The sequence below is a fragment of the Suricata suricatta genome, chromosome 5 (genome assembly GCF_006229205.1).
Source record: "Suricata suricatta isolate VVHF042 chromosome 5, meerkat_22Aug2017_6uvM2_HiC, whole genome shotgun sequence".
NCBI classification, from domain to species: domain Eukaryota; kingdom Metazoa; phylum Chordata; class Mammalia; order Carnivora; family Herpestidae; genus Suricata; species Suricata suricatta.
The window spans coordinates 55409949-55432550 of record NC_043704.1 but is presented as its reverse complement, the minus strand read 5'-3'; the positions used below and the strand labels follow the sequence as shown (position 1 = coordinate 55432550).

At 40.5% G+C, this 22602-nt stretch overlaps 1 protein-coding gene across 1 annotated transcript in view; it reads left to right on the top strand.

Moving 5' to 3' along the window:
* MYH15 (myosin heavy chain 15) overlaps nucleotides 1-22602 on the top strand; it is a 148023-nt gene that overhangs the window by 109631 nt on the left and 15790 nt on the right. The window contains exons 35-39 of the mRNA XM_029939249.1: nucleotides 11973-12165; nucleotides 12366-12569; nucleotides 16324-16449; nucleotides 18756-18926; nucleotides 22242-22346. Coding sequence (XP_029795109.1) covers nucleotides 11973-12165; nucleotides 12366-12569; nucleotides 16324-16449; nucleotides 18756-18926; nucleotides 22242-22346 — 799 coding nt within the window. The remainder of the gene's footprint in view (nucleotides 1-11972; nucleotides 12166-12365; nucleotides 12570-16323; nucleotides 16450-18755; nucleotides 18927-22241; nucleotides 22347-22602) is intronic.

Sequence of the window (22602 nt, the reverse complement as noted above, 5' to 3'; positions counted from 1 at the left end):
AGTCAAAGAAACAATAAACTTGTGAAGAATTGACATGGCACAGAGATTTGGGCTAGTGGTAGTTTAAATGCTGAAGAATTAACAAGGTTTGTTTATACAGCCCTCTTGACCCTAAACTGCTCTCTGGGACCCTCCCTTCCTTCTGTACAGGGGAGGGTATCTTTCACATGGGAGGTTTATCTCCTACATTCAGGGAAGAAGGACAGAGTTGAGTGATCTTCCTGACTCATTGTTTTCCCAAACTCTTTGAGCTTAAGATATTTAATAGGCCAAGGTGCCATATTTGGGGGAACATTGGAGCAGCATCAATGGTAAATATTTTCAGCTTTGCAGGCAGGCCGTCGGGTCTCTATCTCCTCAACTTTGTAGTGTAGCTTGAAAGCAGTTGTAGACAATAGGAAATCAAGTGGTTATGGCTGGATTTGGCTTATAGCTTCGAGTTTGCCCACCCTGGCCTGTATGGCCTCATGGGTCCACACATTATTTTTAATGTTCCATCATGTTTTCCTTCCATTTGGCCTGTTCCTCAGAACTCGGTGATGTCAAATTTCACACAGGGTCTTAATTTACATCAAACTTAATTTCATTTATTGTCTGAGTCTCTGTCAGAAGAATATGTTTAAGTCTCTTCTCATTTCTAAGTAAAATATTTTAGCATGTCTTCAAGAAATAACGATTTCATACTCAGACATTGTATTTAGTTAGGAAAATACCTTGTTAATCATTTTAAAGCTAAATCATATGTATTAGAATTAAGCAAAATTTTGCATTTCTCTGATACAGATAAACAAGATTGCAGGAGAAAAAAAGTGACCTAATGAATTGACTGTCCATTTAAAGTCATTAGCTTTTTCAAGTTTTAATTTTTTTAAATTCTGAATTTAAAAAAAAACGTAACATACAGTGTTATCTTCATTTCAGGTGTACAATACGGTGATTCAACAATTCTATATATTACTCAGGGTTCATTATGATACGTGTACTCTTAATCCCTTTTACCTATTTCACCCATCTCCCTATCTCACTACCCACTCCTGTCTGGTAACTATCACTTTGTTTGTTATGGTTAAGAGTCTGTTTTTTGGTTTCTTTTTTTCTTTGTTGGTGTGTTGTGTTTCTTAAATTCCATATCTAAATGAAATTGTGTGCTATTATTCTTTCTCTGACTGACTTATTTCATTTAGCATTATACTCACTAGGTCTATCCATTATACCTTCTAGATCCATCCAAAATTCCATTCTTTTTTATGACTGAGTAATATCCATATGTAAAGTATAAACTGAGTCACATATATACATATGTATATACCACATCTTCTGTCTCCATTTCTCTTATTTATGGACACTTGGGCTGCCTCCATAATTGGACTATTGTAAATAATACCTCAATAAACATAGAAGTGCATATATCTTTTCAAGTTAGAGGTTTAGTTTTCTTTGGGTAAATAACCAGTAATGGAATTACTGGATCATATGCTAATTGTATTTTTAATTTTTTGAGGAGCATCCATACTGTTATCCACAGTGACTGTACCAGTTTGCATTCTGACCAAAAGTGCATGAGCATTCCTATTTCTCAACATCTTCACCAACACTTCCTGTTTCTTAGATTTTTGATTTTACCATTCTGACAGGTGTGAGGTGATGTTGCATTGTGGTTTTGATTTGCATTTCCTTGAAGATAAGTGAAGTTGAGCTTCTTTTTATGTATCTGTTGTCCATCGATAGGTCTTCCTTGGAGAAATGTCTGTTCGTGTCTTTTGCCTATAATTTAATTGGATAGGCAATAGTTTTTTGGTGTTGAATCGTTCAAGTTTTTTAGATATTTTGAGCACTAACCCTTTATCGGTATGTCATTTGCAAATGTCCCACTCATTAGATAGTTTTTTAGTTTTGTTGATGTTTCCTATGCTGTGTAAAAGCTTTGTATTTTGAGTTGTAGTCCCATTAGTTATTTTTGCTTTTATTTCCCTTACCTGAGGACATATCTAGAAAAATGTTGCTAAAGCTAATGTCAGAGAAATTGCTACCTGTGCTATCTTGTAGGAATTTTATGGTTTTAAGTCTCACATTTAGAGCTTTAATCTACTTGGAGTTTATTTTTGTATATGGTGTAAGAAAATGGTCCTATTTCATTATTTTACATGTAGTTGTCCAGTTTTTCCAGCACCATTTTTTGAAGAGACTGCCTTTTTCACATTCCATATTCTTGCTTCCTTTGTAGTAGATCAATTGACCGTATAATTATGGGTTTATTTTTGGATTCTCTATTCTATTCTGTTCATCTATGTATCTGTTTTTGTGCCAGTATCATACTGTTTTGATAACTTCAGCCTTGTAGTGTATCTTGAAATATGAGATTGTGATACCTCCAGTTTTGTTCCTAATTTTCAAGATTGCTTTGGCTCTTTAGAGCCTTTTGTGGTTCTATACAAATTTTAGGATTATTCTAGTTCTGTGAAAAATGCTGCTGGCATTTTGATAGGAATTGCATTAAATCTATGGGTTACTTTGGGTAGCATGAGCCTTTTAACAATATTTATTCTTCTAATCCATGAGCCTGGAATGTCTTTCCATTTTTTTGTGTCCTCTTCAATTTATTTCATCAATGTTTTATGGTTTTCAGAGTACAGGTCTTTTACCTTCTTAATTAAGTCCATTCCTGGGTATTATATCATTTTGGTGCAATTATAAGTGAGATTGTTTTTTCTTCTATTCTTTTTCAAAGACTACAAAGATTTAAATGAAAATCACAGTGGCTCATTCAAGATACCTGCCCTTAGGGTTAGGGGCACCCCCAAATCCAGAGTTCCTCACAGGGCCCATCCAGGCTCAGCAGTGAAGGGTGCCCAGGGCTGCAGCTCCAGCATCTGACTGATGCCGGCCCTCCCCCAGCTTTCCTCTGGAGGGTGAGGTCCAACTTTCAGATGCTTGCTGGCACAGGGTCTGCCACCATTGCCTCGGACTCCTTTTGCACCAGCTCAGGCTCATCCTCACCATCCTGGGGAGAGTGGACCAGAACCTTTATTTCTCTTTCCATTAATTCATTATTACTGTTAGAAATGCAATGGATTTCTTTATATTAATTTTGTATCCTATGATCTACTGAATTAATTTATCAGTTTAAGTAGTATTTTCGGGGAGTGTTTGTATATACTATCATGTCGTCTGCAAATAGTGAAGGTTTTACTTCTTCCTCACCAATATGGATGATTTTATTTCTTTTTGTTGTCTGATTGCTGTGTTGAGAGCTTCCAGTACTGTGTTGAATAAAGTGGTGAGGACGGACATCCTTGTCTTGTTCCTAATCTTAGGGGAAAAGCTTTCAGTTTTTCACCATTGGATATAATGTTAGCTGTGGGTTTTTCATATATGGTCTTTATTTATCATGCTCAGGTATGTTCCCTGTAAACCTACCATGTTGAGACTTATTTTCATGAATAGATGTTGTACTTTGTCAAATGCTTTTTCTCCATCAATTGAAATGATCTGCGGTTTTTATTTTTTCTTTTTATGTGATGTATCACATGGATTTGCAAATATTGAACCATGCTTGTATCCCAGGAATAAATCCCACTTGACCATGGTGAACACTTTTTTAATGGTTGGTTGGATTTGATTCGCTAATATTTTGTTGAGGATTTTTGCATCTATGTTCATCAGAGATATTGCCCCATAGTTCTGTGTTTTTCTAGTGTCTCTATCTGATTTTGGTATCGGTAATGCTGGCCTCATAGAATGAGTTTGGAAGTTTCCCTTCCTCTTCTATTTTTTGAAATAATTTGAGTAGAATAGTTATGAAGCCTTCTTTAAATGTTTGCTAGAATTCACCTGCAAAGCCATCAGGTCCTGGACTTTTGTTTGTTGGGAGATTTTTTTTCTTATTACTATTTCAATTTCATTGCTGATAATTGGTTTGTTCAAAATTTCTATTTCCTCCCAATTTGGTTTTGGGAGGTTACATGTTTCTAGGAGTTTATCAATTTCCTTCTAGGCTGTCTGGTTTGTTGGTGTATAATTTTTCATAACATTCTCTTATAATCCTTTGTGTTTCTGTGGTATTGGTTGTTATTTCTCTTTCATTCTGATTTTGTTTATTTGAGTCCTGTCTCTCTGTCTGTCTGTCTCTCTCTCTGACTCTGGCTAATGGTTTATCAATTTTGTTGACCTTTTCAAAGAACCAGTTCCTGGTTTCATTGATCCATTCTATGGTTTTTTAGTTTATTTATGCTATAATCTTTATTATTTTCTTCCTTCTGCTGGTCTTGGGTTTTGTTCTTTTTCTAGCTTCTTAGGTAAGGTTAAATTGTTTATTTGAGATTTTTCTGGCTTCTTGAGGTAGACCTATATTGCTATAAATGTCCTTCTTAGTTAGAACAGCTTTTGCTGCATCCCAAAGATTTGGGACCACTGTGTTTCATTTTCACTTTTCTCCATGCATATTTTTAAAAATGTTTATTTATTTTTGAGAGGGGGGAGGGGCAGAGATAAGGAGGCAGATAATCTGAAGCAGGCTCCATGCTTTCAGCCCAAAGCCCAATGTGGGGCTCAAAGCCATGAACCAGGAGATCATGACCTGAGCTGAAGTTCAACACTCAACCAACTGAGCCACACAGGTACCCCGATATTTTTTAACTTCCTTTTTGATTTATTTGTTGACCCATTCATTATTTAGTAGTACGTTATTTAACCTCCATACAGTTGTGTTATTTACAGATTTTTTTCTTGTGATTTCTAGTTTTATAGCATTATGGTTGGACAAGATGAATGATAGGACTTCAATCCTTTTGAATTCATTGAAATTTGTTTTGTTGCCTAATATGTGCTCTGTTCTGGAGAATGTTCCATGTGCCCTTGAAAAGAATGTGTATTCTGTTTTAGGATGGAATATTCTGCATATATCTGTTAAGGCCATCTGGTCCAGTGTATCATCCAAAGCCACTGTTTCCTTATTGATTTTCTGTTTGGATGATCTGTCCATTGGTGTAAGTAGGATGTGAATGTCCCCTACTATTTTTGTATTACTATCAGTTACTTTATTCATGTTTGTTATTCACTGTTTTATGTATTTGAGTGCTTCTGTATTGGGTACATAAATACTTATAATTATTATTTCTTCTTGTTGTATTCTTCCTGTTAAGATTACATAGAGTCCTTCTTTGTCTCTTGTTACAGTATTTGTTTTAAAATCTATTTGCTCCAATATAAGTATTGCTATGCTGGCTTTCTTTTTTATCTTTTGCATGATAAATGCTATTCATCCCTTCACTTTTTTTTTTTTTAACAAAGCTGTATTTAGAAAATAGATAGTTTGACTGTTTTGTCTATCATTTTTGGGAAACATTTAAATATTTTCAGGAACCAGAGATTGTCAGTGCCCTCTTTCCTCCCCCAAGACAGCTGCCCCACTACCAGGTCCTAGGGAAGTCAGCCCTTGCTCAGAGGTGAATCAGGGTAGCGGTATGTATTGAGGGGGCAACTTTCTCCCCATTTGAGATGTTCCATTTGCCTCTTCTAAGACGCTGACATCACAGCCATACTTCAGCAGGGCTACCAGACCCAGATCCAGGACCAGAGCCCCAGAAGCAGCCCTTTGCTGAGATGGAAAGGCAGTGGGATCACCTCTCTCTCTTCTTCCCTCCCTAGGCACCCTACAGTCTCTCAGCCTATGCTCCTGCCCTGCCCTGTGCCCTTAAGGCTAACCCATCCCTGGGTCTCTTGGGGGAGCGACATCTTTCTACTCCTCTGTTTGTAGCTATCCAGGGTCTCCTATAGGTGGGGCATGCAGCTCACTGCCTGAAGTCCCTTCTCCTCTGCTTGAGGGAACTTTAGAAGCCCTAGTTAAAGATAGTGTAGATGACCAGAAGGAGCAAGCTGTTGCAGTAGCTGATCCAGAAAAAGAACTTGAAGAGCAGGTTGGCACCTGGCAAGCCTCAGGGCAGATAGACTATAGACTGTAGCTGAAGAAGACGGAAAACCAGAAGAACAGCAACATGCTCATGACCACAGGCATGAAAATGAAGTGCTTCTTGTGCCCCAGTCCTCCTTGTCTAGGCACACATTGTTGCTTGCCTGGCACACATCGTGGCACAGAATTCCATGGAGTGTGAGCTAGCACCTGAGAGGTGCCTGAGGGACCAGAGACCTCTAGGAGACAGTGTGCCCAGTTTGGTTGCCCCTGGCCAGGCCCTGACATTTCAGTGGCCCTCGTCCCCACCCACATGACACTGTCCATTATGCTGCTGTCTCCTGGCTCTACATCGGCATATGCACAGTGCCTGCTCTTGCCTGTACTTGCTGCTGCACCAGCCCATTTTCTGTAGCCAGGAAGGTGCTGTTGGGGCCCCAAGTTTTGCACTTCTTGCTGAGTCTGCACACATGCAGCTTGGTTCAGCAGTATATGTTGACCTACATCAGTCTGAGCAGGGCATAAGAAGGAGTGGATGCAGGAGAGCTGGATGTATGCCTCTCCTTGTTGAGGCTACATTATAGGTAGTCAGCACTGTCAGGCTGGCAGTAGAGTGAGAGGAGTGGTAGGAAGGAGATGACAGCCAAGATGAGCCACATGGCCACAACCCTCCTTTCACTTTCAATCTGTAAATGTCTTTCAGTATGAAATAGCAAATAGGTGGGTCTTGCTTTTTTATCCATTTGGTCACTCTATGTCTTTTGATTAGAGCATTTAGACCATTTATATTCAAAGTAATTATTGATAGGTATATACTTAACGCCATTTTGTTACTTGTTTTATGGTGTTTTTGTAGTTCTTCTGTTCATTTCTTCTCTTGCTCTTTTCTGTCATGATTTGCTGGCTTTCTTTAATGATATACCTGGATCCACCCCCCCTCCGTTTAGCATTTCTGTTACTGGTTTTTGATTTGTGATTACCATCATGTTTGTATACAAAATGCATATAGCAGTCTCTTAAGTTTGAACCTATTCTTTATTCCTCTCCCCTCCACATTTTAGGTACATGGTGTCATATTTTACATCCTTTTATTTTGTGAGTCCCCTGATTTTATAGATATACCTAATTTTACTGATTTTGTGCTTCCTACTTTTCTTACTCTTCCTACTTAAAGTCTTTCTACTCAAAAAGTCTCGAATATTTCTAGGACACCTGGATGGCTCAGTTGATTGAGGGTCTGACTTGATTTTTGGCTCAGATCATGATCTCATTATCTGGGATTCTCTCTCTCTTTCTCTCTCTCTGCTTCTCTCCTGCTTGGACTCTCTTTCTCAAATAAATAAACCTTAAAAAAGTCTCTAATATTTCTTGTAGGGCTGGTTTAGTTGTCATGAATGCCTGTAACTTTTATTTGGGAGCTTTTTAACTTTCCTTCTATTATGAATGATATCCTTGCTGGATCAAATATTGTCATTTGCAGGTTTTTCCTTTTATCACTTTGAATATATTATGCCTTTCTCTTCTGGCCTACAAAATTTCTGCTAAACAGATAGCCTTACGGAATTTCCCTTGTATGTAACTGTTTTCTCTTTCTGATTTTGAAATGCTTTTTAATTTCTTTTTACCTTTTTAATTATGATGAGTTTTGAGGTGGACTTCTTTGGGTTGATTTTGTTGGGGACTCCCATTGCCTCCTGAATCTGGATTTCTGTTTCCTTCCCCAGATTTGGGAAATTTTTACCTATTATTTCTTCAAATAAATGTTTTGGCCCATTTTATCTCTCTTCTCCCTCTGGAATCTCTACAATGCAAATGTTATTACATTTGATGGTATCGTTGAGTCCCCTAAGTCTATTTTTTATTTTTATTTTTTTTCCCTCTCCTGTTCAGCTTGATTGCTTTGCAATACTCTCTTCCAGGTTGAGGGAGTGTTCTGCTTCCTCTAGTCTACGATTTCTTTTTATTTTAGATGTTTAAATTTATTTTTTAATGTTTATTTGTTTTTGAGAGAGAGAGAGAGAGAGAGAGCGAGAGAGAGCAGGGGAGGGGCAGAGAGAGGGAGAGACACAGAACTGGAAGCAGGCTCTAGGCTCCATGCTGTCAGCACAGAGTCCAACACAGGGCTCGAACTCACAAACTGTGCGATCATGACCTGAGCCAAAGTCGGAGGCTTAACCAACTGAACCACCCAGACACCCCTCTAGTCTACTATTTCATCTAGTATATTTTTAATTTCAGTTATTGAGCTCTACATGTCTAGTTCTTTTTTACATTTTCTATATTTTTGCTGAGGGCCTCACTGAGTTCCTCCATTCTTTACTCAAGTCCAGTGAGTATCTTTATGATCATTACCTTAAATTCTCTTTCAGGCATATAATCTTGGTTTTATTTAGTCTTTTGCTGTGATTTTATCCTCCTCTTTCATTTGGAACATATTTCTCTTATTCCTTATTTGTCTAACTCTCTGTATTTGTTTCTATGTGTTAGGAAAGTCAGCTACATCTCCTACTCTTGAAAGTAGCGGCCTTATGAAGATTAATAAATAAGTCTTCCCATATATACCAAGAACTTTACAAACTGCTGCTTCGATGATGTATCTCTGAGGGACTGCTTGTCATGCTGTCTCTTTAAGGAGTGAGTTCAGTTTCCTATTGTTCTCTCAGAGGCCATGTCATTGATTTTTATTAAAGTTCCAGGTATTAAGCCTAATTGTAAGAGCTTGTGAAGCCAGGCCCTTCTTAGTTTGATAGCCAAAGGTTATAAGGGTTTTTGGCCTCCCTGTATGGGTTCCTTATGCCTGGGGTGCTTGGTGTGAAGGTCTGGTTCCTTCATCTCTGCATCTCACTCCTTTGGATGGTCCCATAGGTCCATTTAGCTCCAGACCATGTCTCCATCTTCACCTTCTTACTCCTTTCACATGGTCTCTTCTCTAATATTAGCTGTGGAGAGTTGGTTCTGCCAGTCTTTGTGTTGTTTTCTGGTTTATTTACACTAATGTAGGTATTACCTAGTTGTATCCATGGGATGAGGTGGGCTTAGGGTCTTTCTACTCTGCCATCTCCCCCTGGAAGTCTATATCACCTCTTCTTCATTCATCTATTGATGGACACTGAGGTTGCTTCTATACTTTGCTATTGTAAATAATGCTGCAGTAAACATAGGGGTAAACATATCTTTTAGAATTAGTGTTTATGTATTTGTTGGGTAAATATTCAGTAGTATAATTACTTGATCATATGTAATTCTATTTTTTATTTTTTAAGGAACATTCATACTGTTCCTCATAGGGATTGCACAAATTTGCATTCCCACCAACAGTGCCAGAGGAACCTTCTTTTTCTTCATATCCTCACCAACGCTCATTATTTTTGTTTTTTAGCCATTCTGACAGGTGTAAGGTGATATTTCATGGTGGTTTTGATTTGCATCTCCCTGATGATGAGTGATATTGAGCATCTTTTCATGTGTTTGCTGTCCATCTGTGTCTTTTTTGGCAAGAAGTCTATTCAGGTCCTATGCCCATTTTTAATCATATTATTATCATTGCCACTATTTTTTGTGTTGAGTTGTATATGTTCTTTATATATTTTGGATATTAATCACTTACTGCATATATCATTTGCAAATATTTTTTCCCATTCGGTAGGTGGCCGTTTTGCTTTGTTGATGGTTTCCCTCAAGTTATAAGTTTTTATACTGATTTTTTTTTTTACATTTGGTTTCTTTTTTCAAATTGCATTTCACATTAAGGGGGAGGGGGAAAGAACTTCTTACTATATTGTCCTGGTCCTGAGTGCTTCTTCTTCTTCTTTTTTAATGTACTTGGAGGAGTTTTCATTTTAAAGATTTCTTGACTATGCATAAAATGTGTTGATGGTCTAGAGGCCATTCTTTAGGCCTGTATCATATCCAAGCCTCTCAAACCATAGCACTTTCTACTGTCTGCAGGCACTTATGAAGAGTCATAAACAACTGTAGAAAAGTACAGTTTGAAACATTGTCTGCTTAAGTAGAATGTATCTTTATATAGAGGATTTTGACACCGAACTAGGGATTCTTTAGTGTTCCTGTATAAAGAGATTCAGCTGTGGCAACAATGAATTTCCCCAGTATAAAACAAAAAAGTCTTAAAGCTTTTAGTGATGTGGATAGTATGGTCACTGTATAAGTCTGCTTGGGCTGGCATAATGAAATGCAGACTGGGTGGCTTGAACAACATAAATTTATTTTTTCACTATTCTGGAAGTTGGAAGTCCAAAATAAGGTATTGGAAAGTTTGGTTTCTCCTGAGGCATCTCCTTGGCTTGCAGATGGCTGTCCTCTTGTCATACGGTCTTTCCTCTGTGCATGTGAATCCCTGATGTGTTTGTGTGTGTCCAAATTTTCTCTTAATCAGATTAAATTAGCCCTCACCTAGTAGCCTCATCTTACCTGAATCACCTCTTATAGAGGCCATGTCTCTAAAGATAGCCACATTCTGAGGTGCTTGGGTTTAGGGGTTCAACATATAAATGGGGAGGTACATATTCAGCTATAACTGTCTGAGTTAACTTTATGTACTGGTACTCCTGTAGGATTCTGACCTGGAAGCTGAACAAAGTCCCAGGACCTAAGGATAAGCATGAGAGGCTGATCTCAACTTTTAGGGGCCAGGAACATATGGTTAGCAGAGGAGAGGTGCTAACTCTGGGCTTTACATTCTTCTATACATTTCCACAACTACTTGTGATATTTCCACCCACCAATGGGAAGAAGGATTGGTCATGAAAAGTGGCCCATTCACCTGTTACCCAATTAGAAACTTGAGCTTCATAACTACCCCCTGTGGGCTATATACCTTCCCAATTGGCCTCAAAGCTCAGGACACATGTTCAGTGACATTTCAGTGCAGAACATAATTATAATCCAAGATGAGTAAATTTTTGCTATTTGTGATAATGGACTCTATGATGAAGAAGAATAGGAAGGCTCATCTCCTGTCTGTTTTGTCCTTCCAGCACTAAGTCCTGTTTCACAGGGTGAGCTTGACAAGGCATATAGCTCACAAACACCAAATCTTGATGACTTAAAACTATCAAAGTTCATCTTTGTTTTGTGTCTGAGTTCAATATAGGCTAGGCTAGAGAGTGAGCCACTATTCTTCAAAGTCATTCAAGAACCCAGGTTCTTTTCATCTCTGTGGTGCCACAGTCTTCTGTATGTGGCCACCAAGTTTGCCATTGATGAGGAAGAGAGCAGTACTGGATGATACAAGTAAAAGTGTTGTATGGGCGAGGCCTAGAAACGTTTCTGCCCATGATCCAGTGGTTAGCATTCAGTCACACAGTCCCAAACTAACTACAGGAAGTCTGGGAACTGATTGCCATAAGTTCCCTAGATTTTTTCATTGTTTTTCTGAACACACATCTATTGTCTAAGCTTCTGTCACTTTGCAAATATAGTTTCAGCACAGGGTTTTTGTTGTTATGAAAGAATATTGAAGCAACTCAATCCTCACACAGTAGTTGGTTTTCTCAGCCTACCCGTGACTATACTCCAACTCCTAGAGAAAGCTAAACCATGCTATTCTAGAAGGGCTAAGCAACTATAGGCCATTAGTGCAGTATTGCTTGTCCTTGGGACTTAAGCCTAGGTGGCTCTTTCTTGCCTTGTTCAGACATATTTTGCCATTGAAAGTAGCTTAAATATTATGGCTGTCTGGAAAAGCATCCTTCCTTCATCCTTACCCACTCTAAAAAATGGTGTTTGCCCTACACCTTCCCTTAAGGGGTCTTAGGTAAGGCTCAAGCTGTCCCACTGGAACTTCACGAAGATTCTCTCCTGGCACTTTCCTTGATTCTTGTGAAAAGTTGGCCTGGGAATCTTAATCTATTATGATGCTCACTAACCCAATCCTTCAACTTCTGTTTTTAAAATGACAACCCTTAGACTCATTTTGTTAATTACCCAGAGTTTTCCTTGAATTTTAATTTTTTTCTGTTTCCTAAACTATTATATGCACAGCAGGTAACCTTTCTTAATTTGGGTGCATGATTTTTTCCCCTAAATGTTATTCTAAAATTAGGAGGAATCAGCAATGCACTATTGACTCCCTGCAGTCTAGTCTGGATTCTGAAACTAGGAGCAGAATTGAAGTGACACGGCTGAAGAAGAATGTGGAAGGGAACCTCAGTGACATGGAACTCCAGCTTAGCTGTGCCAACCGACAGGTGTCAGAGACAACGAAATCCCTGGGCCAGCTTCAGATTCAAATCCAGGTACAAGTTGCATAATAGGGGCAGGAAATAAGTAAACCAAAAGACAGATTGTGTTGAGTAATAAAAGGACCACAAATCTAAACATTCAAGAGAGCAGGAACACGCTTACATTGGTGAGTTTCGCTCAGAGCATGCATGCTGGTGCGTATTCCATTGAACTCAGAGCAATCTGTGCCCCGGGCCTGTGTTTTCCCTCACAGGACCTGCGGGTGCAGTTAGATGACAGCACACACCTGAACAGTGAGCTGAAGGAGCAGGTGGCTGTGGCTGAGAGGCACAACTCTCTTCTCCAGTCTGAGCTAGAGGAACTGAGGTCCTTGAATGAACAGACGGAATGTGGGCGCAAGCTGGCGGAGGAAGAGCTCCTACAGGCCACAGAGAGAATCAGTCTTTTCCATATCCAGGTGAGGCCCATAAACTCTCCCCATTAGCTGGATTAGCTGGGTGAAGGCAATGGTTTCCACTTATTGTTCAGCCTTGAGCCATAATAGTTGCGATGTCAGGCAATGGATGCGGCATATGAGGCATAGGGCGAGTCTTTGACAGCAGTGGGCAAACTCTTCATTCATGTATTAGGTTCCCAGGACTGCTCTCAGAACCACAAACTGGATGGCTTAAAACATCAGAAATTTATTCTCCCACAGTATTCAACACTACGTGACCGAAACCAAGTTGTTGGCTGGGCCATGTTCCCTCTGAATCTCAGGTCAATTCTTCCTTGCCTTTTTCTAGCTTTTGGTGATTTTTAGCAATCTGTGGTGTCTGTTTGCATCACTTCAATCCCCTGCCTCCACATGGAACTCTCTCTACATATCTCAGTCTCATCTTTCTTCTGTTAGTATCTGTTTCTAAATTTCCCTTTTTTTAATAAGGACATCAGTCATATTGGATTTGGACACCTGCTAATGACCTCATTTTAACTTGATTACCTCTGTAAAGTCCTGATTTCCAAATAAGATCACATTTAGAGACTTCAGCATATCTCCTTTGGAGGGGACACAATATTATCCATAGCACTGAGTCCAAAACAATGGACTCTCAGGGCATTGACAGCCAGGAAGCTTGGGAGAGATGAACATTTCCTAGTGTACCAGAACCATTGGCCTGTTTCTCCTGTTCCCTCCAAGCCACAGGTTCTCCCAGCTTCCCAGGATTAAAAAAAAAATGCTCCTGCCTCAGAGCCAGGAGATTTCTAACAATTCTAAGTGGCTGCTGACAGATATGAGCTGTCAGGACTCTGGCTCCTCGTGGAAGGTTATGTAAGTGACATGAAGCAAGAATTCTTAGATTGTTTGCCATTCTCACAGAACCAGTGGGAAACCGTAGTGTCTCGAACAAATGTGTATAGTAAGTGGATCATTCAACATTTTATAGGGCACTCACCATAACCTGAGCAGTTGTACGTGCTATATATGCGAAATGTTTTCTATTGTCCTAAAAAAGTGAAGAGGCAAGTAAGGAACTCAGTGCTCTGCTGGAGTATAGTGTCAGAGCAGGCACAGCCCTACAGAAAGCCATCGCTGACAGTCCTAGGCCTAGCTAGATGCACAATATGCTTAATCAGAGTCATGAAGGGTACATAAGCAACCTGTCAGAGAAAAGCCGAGGACAGAAGCATGGGGGAGGAGGAGATGTGGGCTGCTGAGGGAAATTGCTGTACTCATAGACCATAGTGGGGTAGGGGCAGGAGAGATCAGAGGAATGATGCTAAGAGGCAGGGAAAGCCAGGTCCCCAGGAACCTTGAGTCAAAAGCTGATGCAGTTTGAATTCTGTCTTGCAGCTAACGGGGATCCACTGAAGAATTTTGAGTAGCTGAGAGTGAAATGATCAGATTTTCATTTTAGGAAGTTTACTCTGGTGATTGCTGTGAAGGGTGGATTAAAACAACTATAGACAGAACTGCCATACTCTGGAGTATTTAGAAACGTCATTTTGGTTGCCACAGTGACTGGAAAGTGCCACTGACATTTAGTGGGCAGGGTTCAGAGATACCGATATTTGTGTTAGGTATTGGATAATCCCCCTGCACAAAGAATTGCCCTTCACGGAATGCCAATTGTGCCCCCACCGAGAAATGCTAGAAAAAGGAAGGATCAGCCAGTGATGTGCCAGCTGGGAGGCATTGCAATTCGTTTTTGCTTACAGTTTGACTTTTGTGTCCATCAAAACATTGTGCATGACACAACCCTATTTAGATATCATGTGATAAGGAACAAATAGGCTGTATGTTTTGCATAATTTCTGGCAGGCTAACTCACTTCAAGATTTTCTTCTCTCTCAAGAAAGCTTATCTAAATACAATGAGCAGGATTTTTATAAAGTAGGCTATTGAATTTTTAAAAAGTAATCATCTATCTGTAGGACTTAATAGCTATTGGTAATAAATCATTTGCCATGCATATTATAACTGATGATGCACCAGTGGGTCCCCAAATGATGAAAAAACACTAACCCAGAGAGAGAGATGAGGACATCAGCCAGGACAGAAGCAGACAGAGAGGAGGAGATGAATTTGAAAAAGCAAAAACAACAACAAAAAAATAGGCCATGGAGACCTGATCTCTAGGGTAGGATTTATGAAAATTTAGGCATATAACAGAAACTAACACAGAAGTGCAAATTCTCAGATCTTATTCCAGAATGACTGAATCAGAATCTCTGCAGTAGGACCCAAGAATCAAATGAATACTCAGATAATGATGCTGGTCCAGAGACGAACCTTTGACCAGCACACCTAGGTGACACTACATTGCTCACCAGGACCTCTCCCCAACCTTAATCATGTGGGGGGACACCTTGCAATTAATAGAATGCTGTCAATCTTTTGACAGCATAATGAGTCTTTAATGGAACATTCTTAGTTCTTTCTGCATTCCCAGACCTCTAGGCCTAGAATAAACATACAAGGCCAAACTTATCCTTGGGTGATGACATGTGTTCTTTTTCAAACCTGAACTGTGACCATCTAGACTGCCCTTTTGCACATACCACCTAACCCCCTTCCTCCCAAAAAGAACCAATTAAAGAGCCATTCAGCTTAAAAAGATTTTGATCATTATCTCCTCAGATTTTAAATGATTCTATGTATAAACAAGTCAGCATTTATATTTGTACCTTCCTTTACAAAGAAAGAGTTTCTATGGAGTTACGTGCCGTGAGCATCCAGAGAACAGTCCAGTGAGGTACACTTATCGCCACCACCACTACCACTACCAGGGAGAATCCCAGGCAGGGGCAAGGGGCACAGAACCTAGCTCTCTATGAGGACAGAGCATGGCAGCCTTGATGAAGACGCTTCAGTCCACTGAGGAAGCAGAACAGAACCCGTGAAGTTGGAATATCTTTCTTTCTATTTCTAAGGTACAATCCTGCCATAGAGAAAGGCACTTAGCTAAAGAAAAGTAAAAGGACAATGAAGAGAAATCAAAAATAGGAAGCCTGTGCTTTTTATATACATTCTCTGTGCTAAGGTTTCACACCCTCAGAAAAGTTGTGCTTCAAACATGGACCAAATAGCAGCAAAAGGGGCCTCAACCTCTAGTGTCACAACCCAGGAAAGAAAGAATTAGGGCAGTCCCTGCCCCAGAACAGCAATAATCCTCCCACGGGGTGGGGGCTTCCCAAGGCCTGGGGCATGAAATTCATTTGAGCTACACTTTCCTCCTCCTCATTGTAAAGTCAGATAGAAAGGGAGGTAGATGAAGAGGAAATTGGATTTTCCTTTTTGTTTTTATTTTTTCTAGTGCAACATGCTGGACATTGATTTTTATTCCCCACCTTCCTGCTTCCCACAGCTGACCTTACTTGTGCTCTGGAACACTTGCTTCTACCACATATTCCTCAACAAGTTGAAAATCAAACACATTTTGGGGGCTTGTGGATTACCTGGATCCATTTCTAGTTTCTTATTCAGACAAACTGCTATGTCTTTAATATCGAACCTCTAACGGATGAAGTCCCTTCCATTCAAATACGCCTTTGGCAAAGGAGGGTGTTCCATTGTGGCTTCCCGGGCTTGGTTGCTTCACTGACTATGGCTGCTTAGAACAGAACTCTCTTCTGGCCAGAGCCCATTCCTGTTGCATGTCCTCAACCTGTCAGCTTGCTTTTGTATCACTGGTCTCAACTTGCCTAATAAGAGTGCTGCTTTACTTTAGAACACAAGCCTCCTCAGCCAGAAGAAGAAGCTGGAAGCCGATGTTGCCAGGATGCAGAAAGAAGCTGAAGAGGCAGTGCAGAAGTGTCAAAATGCAGAAGAGAAGGCCAAGAAGGCAGCCACTGAGGTGCATTCATTGACTGACTGCTCGTTCCTATCTTCCAGAGTTGACTGGGGCAGTAGCCAAGGGGCAGAGGCAAATCTGTAGCCAAAAAGAATTCTATTGATTCTCCATATAGCCAGGAGGAGGTTAGCTGACCCCTCCGCCTCTCTCTCTTTCCATTTTGAAAAATTAGGCCAATTAGCTCCTCCCTTCCAAACGGCTCAGACAATAAAAAGGAGCAGTTGAACTGCTATAAGCAAAACCTCATGAAAGGAAGAATTGTGTTTTTTTTAAGTTAAGCCACTTTCCACTTGTGAATCAATATCTATAGAGTCTAAAACAATTCTTCTGTAAGTCCTTACAAACCACTATTTTCCTAGAGTCTGTGATGGTTTTATCATGATGGTCTGGAAAGAACACTTTTTCCCAACCCATACTATTGCTTGAGTAGCACCGTCAGGTTGGTAAAGAAGGTTTCAGGGCTGGTTTCAGGTTTCTTTATTTGCAAGTTTAACATTGTTGATGGAAGTGCTTTTTCTAAAGGGCGCTAAGTTTGGTACTGGCAGCCGGCAGCTGGCCTTGACTGAAACTTCATGGGAACTGGAGAAGGGCCACTGCCAGGTACCCCCTGGGGACAGCTGTAGCACTTCTCTCAAAGGGCACAGCGGGCAGAAGGCAACACTCAGCACAAATATTAGTAGAGGGAGGTGGAAGGTCTGGTAGGTCCCAGTCTTGCTGAGGAGAGTGCGGACTTAACTGCAGCCTCTACTCACCGGTCCCTGTCGTGTGACTCTGTGTGGTCCATCAAATGCCCAACCGTACACAGCAGCCCTGACGTTGCTGTGTGAATGGAAGCTGATCCTCTTGTTGAAAGGGATATCAGAACTGGGGAGACAAGATATTCCATTAGATTTTATATTAGTCATTTTAAAATTCAGAGGATGGGAAGAGCTTGTGTCTCTATTTGCCTGAGTTATTTGGCAGTTGAGGAACTAAACAAAACTTTTGCACCAAATCCTGGGCACCAGGTCACTGTATAATCCAGCCCTCTCTAAGAATGGAGAAGCATGCCTGTCACTCAGCTGTCTTGTATTTTTTTAATGTTTATTTATTTTTGAGAGAGACCGAGCATGAGTGGGGGAGGGGCAGAGAGAGGGAGACACAGAATCTGAAGCAGGCTTCTGATTCTGAGCTGTCAGCACAGAGCCCTAGGTGGGACTCAAACCCATGATCATGACCTGAGCTGAAGTTTGGCACTTAACTGACTGAGCCACCCGAGTGCCCCTCACTCAGCTGTTTTGTATTGAGGCAGAGAACAGATACACTTCTGATCTCTGATGGAAAAGAGTGTGTGAAAGCTTGAACATGTTTGATGGCCAAAAGAAAAATAATATGTTTAACATTTATGAAAATCTACATAGAGAAAAATAAAAAAGTTTCTACTTCAGCTTGGGAAATGTATACAGTCACATATTATGAAGACTATGCTTTACTGTGCCTTTGTAAGATTTTTGAAAACGTTGAAAAATGAACTCACTACCTCATCCCCCACCTTCTAATTCTCACATAGTTCAGCTCTGAGTCCCAGCCCCACATAGGAGAACCCAGAGTTGCCTCCATAATTCATTCTTTGCCCTCACCATCTGCACAGACGTCTCACACTTAAATTATACAGATGGTTGGTAACCTGATAGACAGAGAAGCTTTGGCTGGGAGGACAGTGTTCTTACATTAAATGCACTGAGAGATTCGTGAACCGGTTCTTAATAATTTCATCGAGACACCAAGCCCTTGTACACATAGCCAAAGCCAAAAGCAGGCTTCACAAACAAGAATTAACCTTCCTTGTGCCGGATTATTGGCACCGAGAGCATCTGTAGCTGCCAAATTCCTGGAGCCTAAATTTGTTTGCTGTTGTGAATCACAGAATAATAAAAGAGAGATGTGAAAGATCCTCGTGGGCATCCCTCCATACTTTTCCTGGTGCGTGATGTTAGAGGACGGGTCCTGGCCTTTATTCAGTTCAAAGCTTTGCTTCAGTTGGTCATCTTTCTTTCAATACAGGTGTTGTGCGGCACTCATGCAGTACTTAATCTCTGGTGTGTTTTTGCTACTCCTCACCCCAGTCTCTCTGGTAGTTGATGTCATCTTGATTGCCATATCATTAACAAACTTGAGGGTGACCCAGGTTAGGGACAGAGCACTGGGAGGAGATTGATACACAGAGGAAGGCATGATAAATAGTTAGATAAGGACCTGAAGATTGTGGGTGGAAATGTGAAGGTCAGTTGGCTTCCCAGCTTATCACAGTCCCTTTGTTTATGTTGTAGGCAGCAAACATATCAGAAGAACTGAAGAAAGAGCAAGACACTAATGCCCACTTGGAGAAGATGAGAAAGAATATGGAGCAGACGATTAAAGACTTACAAAAAAGATTGAATGAAGCTGACCAGACTGCCCTGATGGGGAGTAGAAAGCAAATCCAGAAACTAGAATCTAGGGTAGGTGTCTGTCTGGGTCATCCTGGGGTCATGACAACTCCCAGTTCAAGGACTTATCATCCTGGGATATGTTTCCAGATGTTACCTAGCTCTCCCATCACTTCTGCTGTTAGTACTTCTAGATCATTGATAGTGTCAGATCTCAATATATTCATTCATTCTTGCTTGACCTTGGGCCATCAACTAAGACTTTCTTTAGGCTGGATAAACTCTACCTTCCCTCCTTCTGTTAAGTGAAAATGCATCTCTTCCCATTCAGCCACGCCAACTGTAGGCACCCTACAGCCAGACTCACCTCCTATGTCCAGATACACCCTTGCAGGCTTGCTTCTGTGCCTCTGTTCCTGTTACTTCCTCTGCAGAGAATGCCCGTTTTTTAACAGCCAGAGAAAGGGGGAAGGGGGACAACTAAATCAAGGATCAAGAAATGCTTAGTGAAGTTGTAGGAGGGGCTGACAGAAATGATGTAGCACCTGCCTTCAGGGAGCTTAACAAGAAACAGGAAGATCTATCTTGAAAATAGGATTTTTAAAATTATTGAATCAATTTCAATGACTATGTACAGGTTGGATGACAAATGCTAGAAGAATAGGAAGAATATTTGACTGAGACTTGATGGTTCAGAAGGACCTCTGAAAATTGCTTTTGTACACTTATGGTATACCCATACAGTAGAATTCTAATGCACATCTATGGTTCATCCATATAATCATGCTGATTAAAAAGGACTGAGGAAGGTTTCTGTAATACGTTCCAGAGATCTCATCTAGCAGTATGATCATGATAAAAGACACAGACAATAGGTAGAGTCTACAGCCTTTGTGCAAGAGGCGGGTAATATAGAAGACAGGTGTATATATACATTTTTTTATATTTTCAAAAAGAAATGGTGACAATTAAAAAAAAAACAATAAAAATAGCCACCATAGGAGAAGAACACAGAGATGAAAGACCTTCTGAATGAACTTTGTTTAGTTGTTTTGATGGCAAAATCATATAAAACATTTACATGCTTCATAAGTATTTTTTAAAAACCATGTTTAAATCAAAGAGCAGAATAAAACAAACCAATATGTAAAATGTTAAGACAAATGGAAACAACTGAAGCTAACTGTATATCAGGTTGAGGGGCATAAAACATACACAGAAGAATTATCCCTAGTGAATTTTAAACATAGTGGTTTGTACATCCCTCAGGGAATATATCTAGGACAAAAAAAAATTGAATAAAGCCAATTACACTTGTAGTTTCAAATAACAGCATCTTTTAAATTTTTTCCAAATGTTTATTTATTTTTGAGAAAGAGGGAGGAGCAGAGAGAGGGGGAGACAGAGAATCCAAAGCAGGTTCCGCCTATTAGCACAAAGCCCAACGTGAGGCTCAAACCCGTGAACTGTGAGATAATGACCTGAGCTAAAGTCAGATGCTCAGCTGACTGAGCCACCCAGGTGCCCATCAAATGACAGTGTCTTATCATTAACACTATCAGTAAGATTAATATAATTCTTTAACCAATAATCATTTAACTTTGATTGTATAAGAACCACGATTTTTAGTAGGAGAAAAAAAATATATAGGTATAAAATTAAAGACCTTAGAATATGTGTTTTTTCCCTAATTAAAAACAATACACGAATGATACTGGTATTTCTAATCCAAATTTAAGATTGTAGGATTTAATTCTGTTTCCAATTATTGTTTTTCCACCATTAAGCCTTGAATCCATGCTAACTCAGTAGCAATGAGCTTCTGAGTATCAGCTGATACTAAGAAATTATGATTACTTTTCATAAAACCATAATCACAATATTATTATTTGTTAGGATTATATAATGAAATATTTACAGGTGAAATTATATGATGTCTAGGATTTGATATAATAAATGATTTTCCCTGAGGCTTTTAAATCAACTTAAACATACACACGCACACATGAGAAAACATTAAAGGGGGGGGCTCAGAGTCTCCTATCCCAAATGATAGAATTATGTATTAAGTTTCTATGCAACGGGGGTGTAGATTTTTTAGTGGGCTTCGTCCACAAGGAACTTGCGTAACTCCTGACGGCCCTCTCTAAGGAAGAGCAAGGACAGTGTGTCTGGAGTGGAGGGGGAGTGAGTAAGAGATGGGGTCAGACGTTGTGAGCACATTCATGCCCTGGAGCATTGGACTTTGCAGTCTAAAAGGGGAGTCAAAAAGGTCACATTGAGAAGGTAGCATTTGTGTCAAGTAGAAGGCACGGACACCTGGGTGGTTCAGGGGGTTACGTGTCCGACTTCAGCTCGGGTCATAATCTCATGGTTCATGGGTTCAAGCCCTGTGTCAGGCTCTGTGCTGACAGCCCAGAGCCTGGAGCCTGCTTCCTATTCAATGTTTCCTTCTCTCTGCCCCTCCCGTTAATGCTCTCTCTCTCTCCTTAAAAAAAAAAATTAAAAAATTGTTTTTAAAAAGAGCCGTGGACAGGTAGAGGAAGAGAAGGAGCAGTCAATACTCTTCTTCCAGCAACTCTCTATACCCCTTTCTGTTTTGTTTCTCAGCTCTGCACAGTGGCAGGGTCGTCACCAATGAGCTTTATGTGAGGCACGATTATTGCTAATTGTTTTATTTCCCCAAATCACATCTCACCATCAAACATATTCTATATCTTACTTTGTGTGTTTCCTCTCGTTAAAATGTATACTTACACAGTGGAGAAATTTTTGTTTTTTCTTTTCACTGCTGTCTTCCTAGGCTTGGGATCCCCTGTGTGGTAGGCATAAAATATTTGTTGAATGAACGTTATGCTAACCTTGCCTGGACGACTCTGTGACACTACAGGCAGATTGTCTGTACTATTGCCTTCCCACAAAACAGCACTGTCCCGCAGGGTGGGACGTATCTGCCACATAGACTCAAGGTCAGATTTCAGCGAGTCAGGGCTGAACATGGAGGAAGAGACTTAAGATCAGGTTGTACATTGACCTAATCCCTAAAGTGTGCACTATATAGTTTATTCTCTGTATATTAGCCTACATTCATACACAAGGGTGTGTGTAATTTTATAATCTCACAGGAAACGTACCATTTCTGCATGGATGAGGGTTTAAATGATCCTTTTATAAACTCACATAATTCAACCACCTTCATTTTGGTGAGGCAGTGTCTTCCGAGTGGCCGCCCTGTTTAACCACTGCCAGAAAGAGAGCAGACCCAACTTTCTTGATGACTTTGGTCTGTTTCAAATGACCGGGCCAGCTGGCAGATTCACTGCCACCCGGGCTTGCTGGCTGCCGGCCTGCGGTCTGAGGTGGTCTGAGGTCAGGGTTTTGTTGCAGGTTCGAGCACTGGAAGGTGAACTGGAGGATGAAACCCGCCGCAGTGCAGAGGCCCAGAGGGGAGCCCGCAGGCTGGAGCGCTGCCTCAAAGAGCTGACCTATCAGGTACTCCGGGAAACTACCACCCGTTTGTGCGTTGGAGCAGGTGCCCTCCACGCCTGAAATGGCGTCCGATGTCTGCGGCTGTTCTTCCCCGTCTTTGTGCGCTCTTTCAGCGGTAGACATGGACTGGCAGGCCCGGGGCTCCTGTGCTATGAGTGCTCTGGGTCCGTCCTTTTTCAGAGCTCTCAGGAAGCAAAATGTGAGCGCAAGTTGCAATTAGAAGTGAAAAGCTATTTATACCAGGCTTATTTTTTCACAC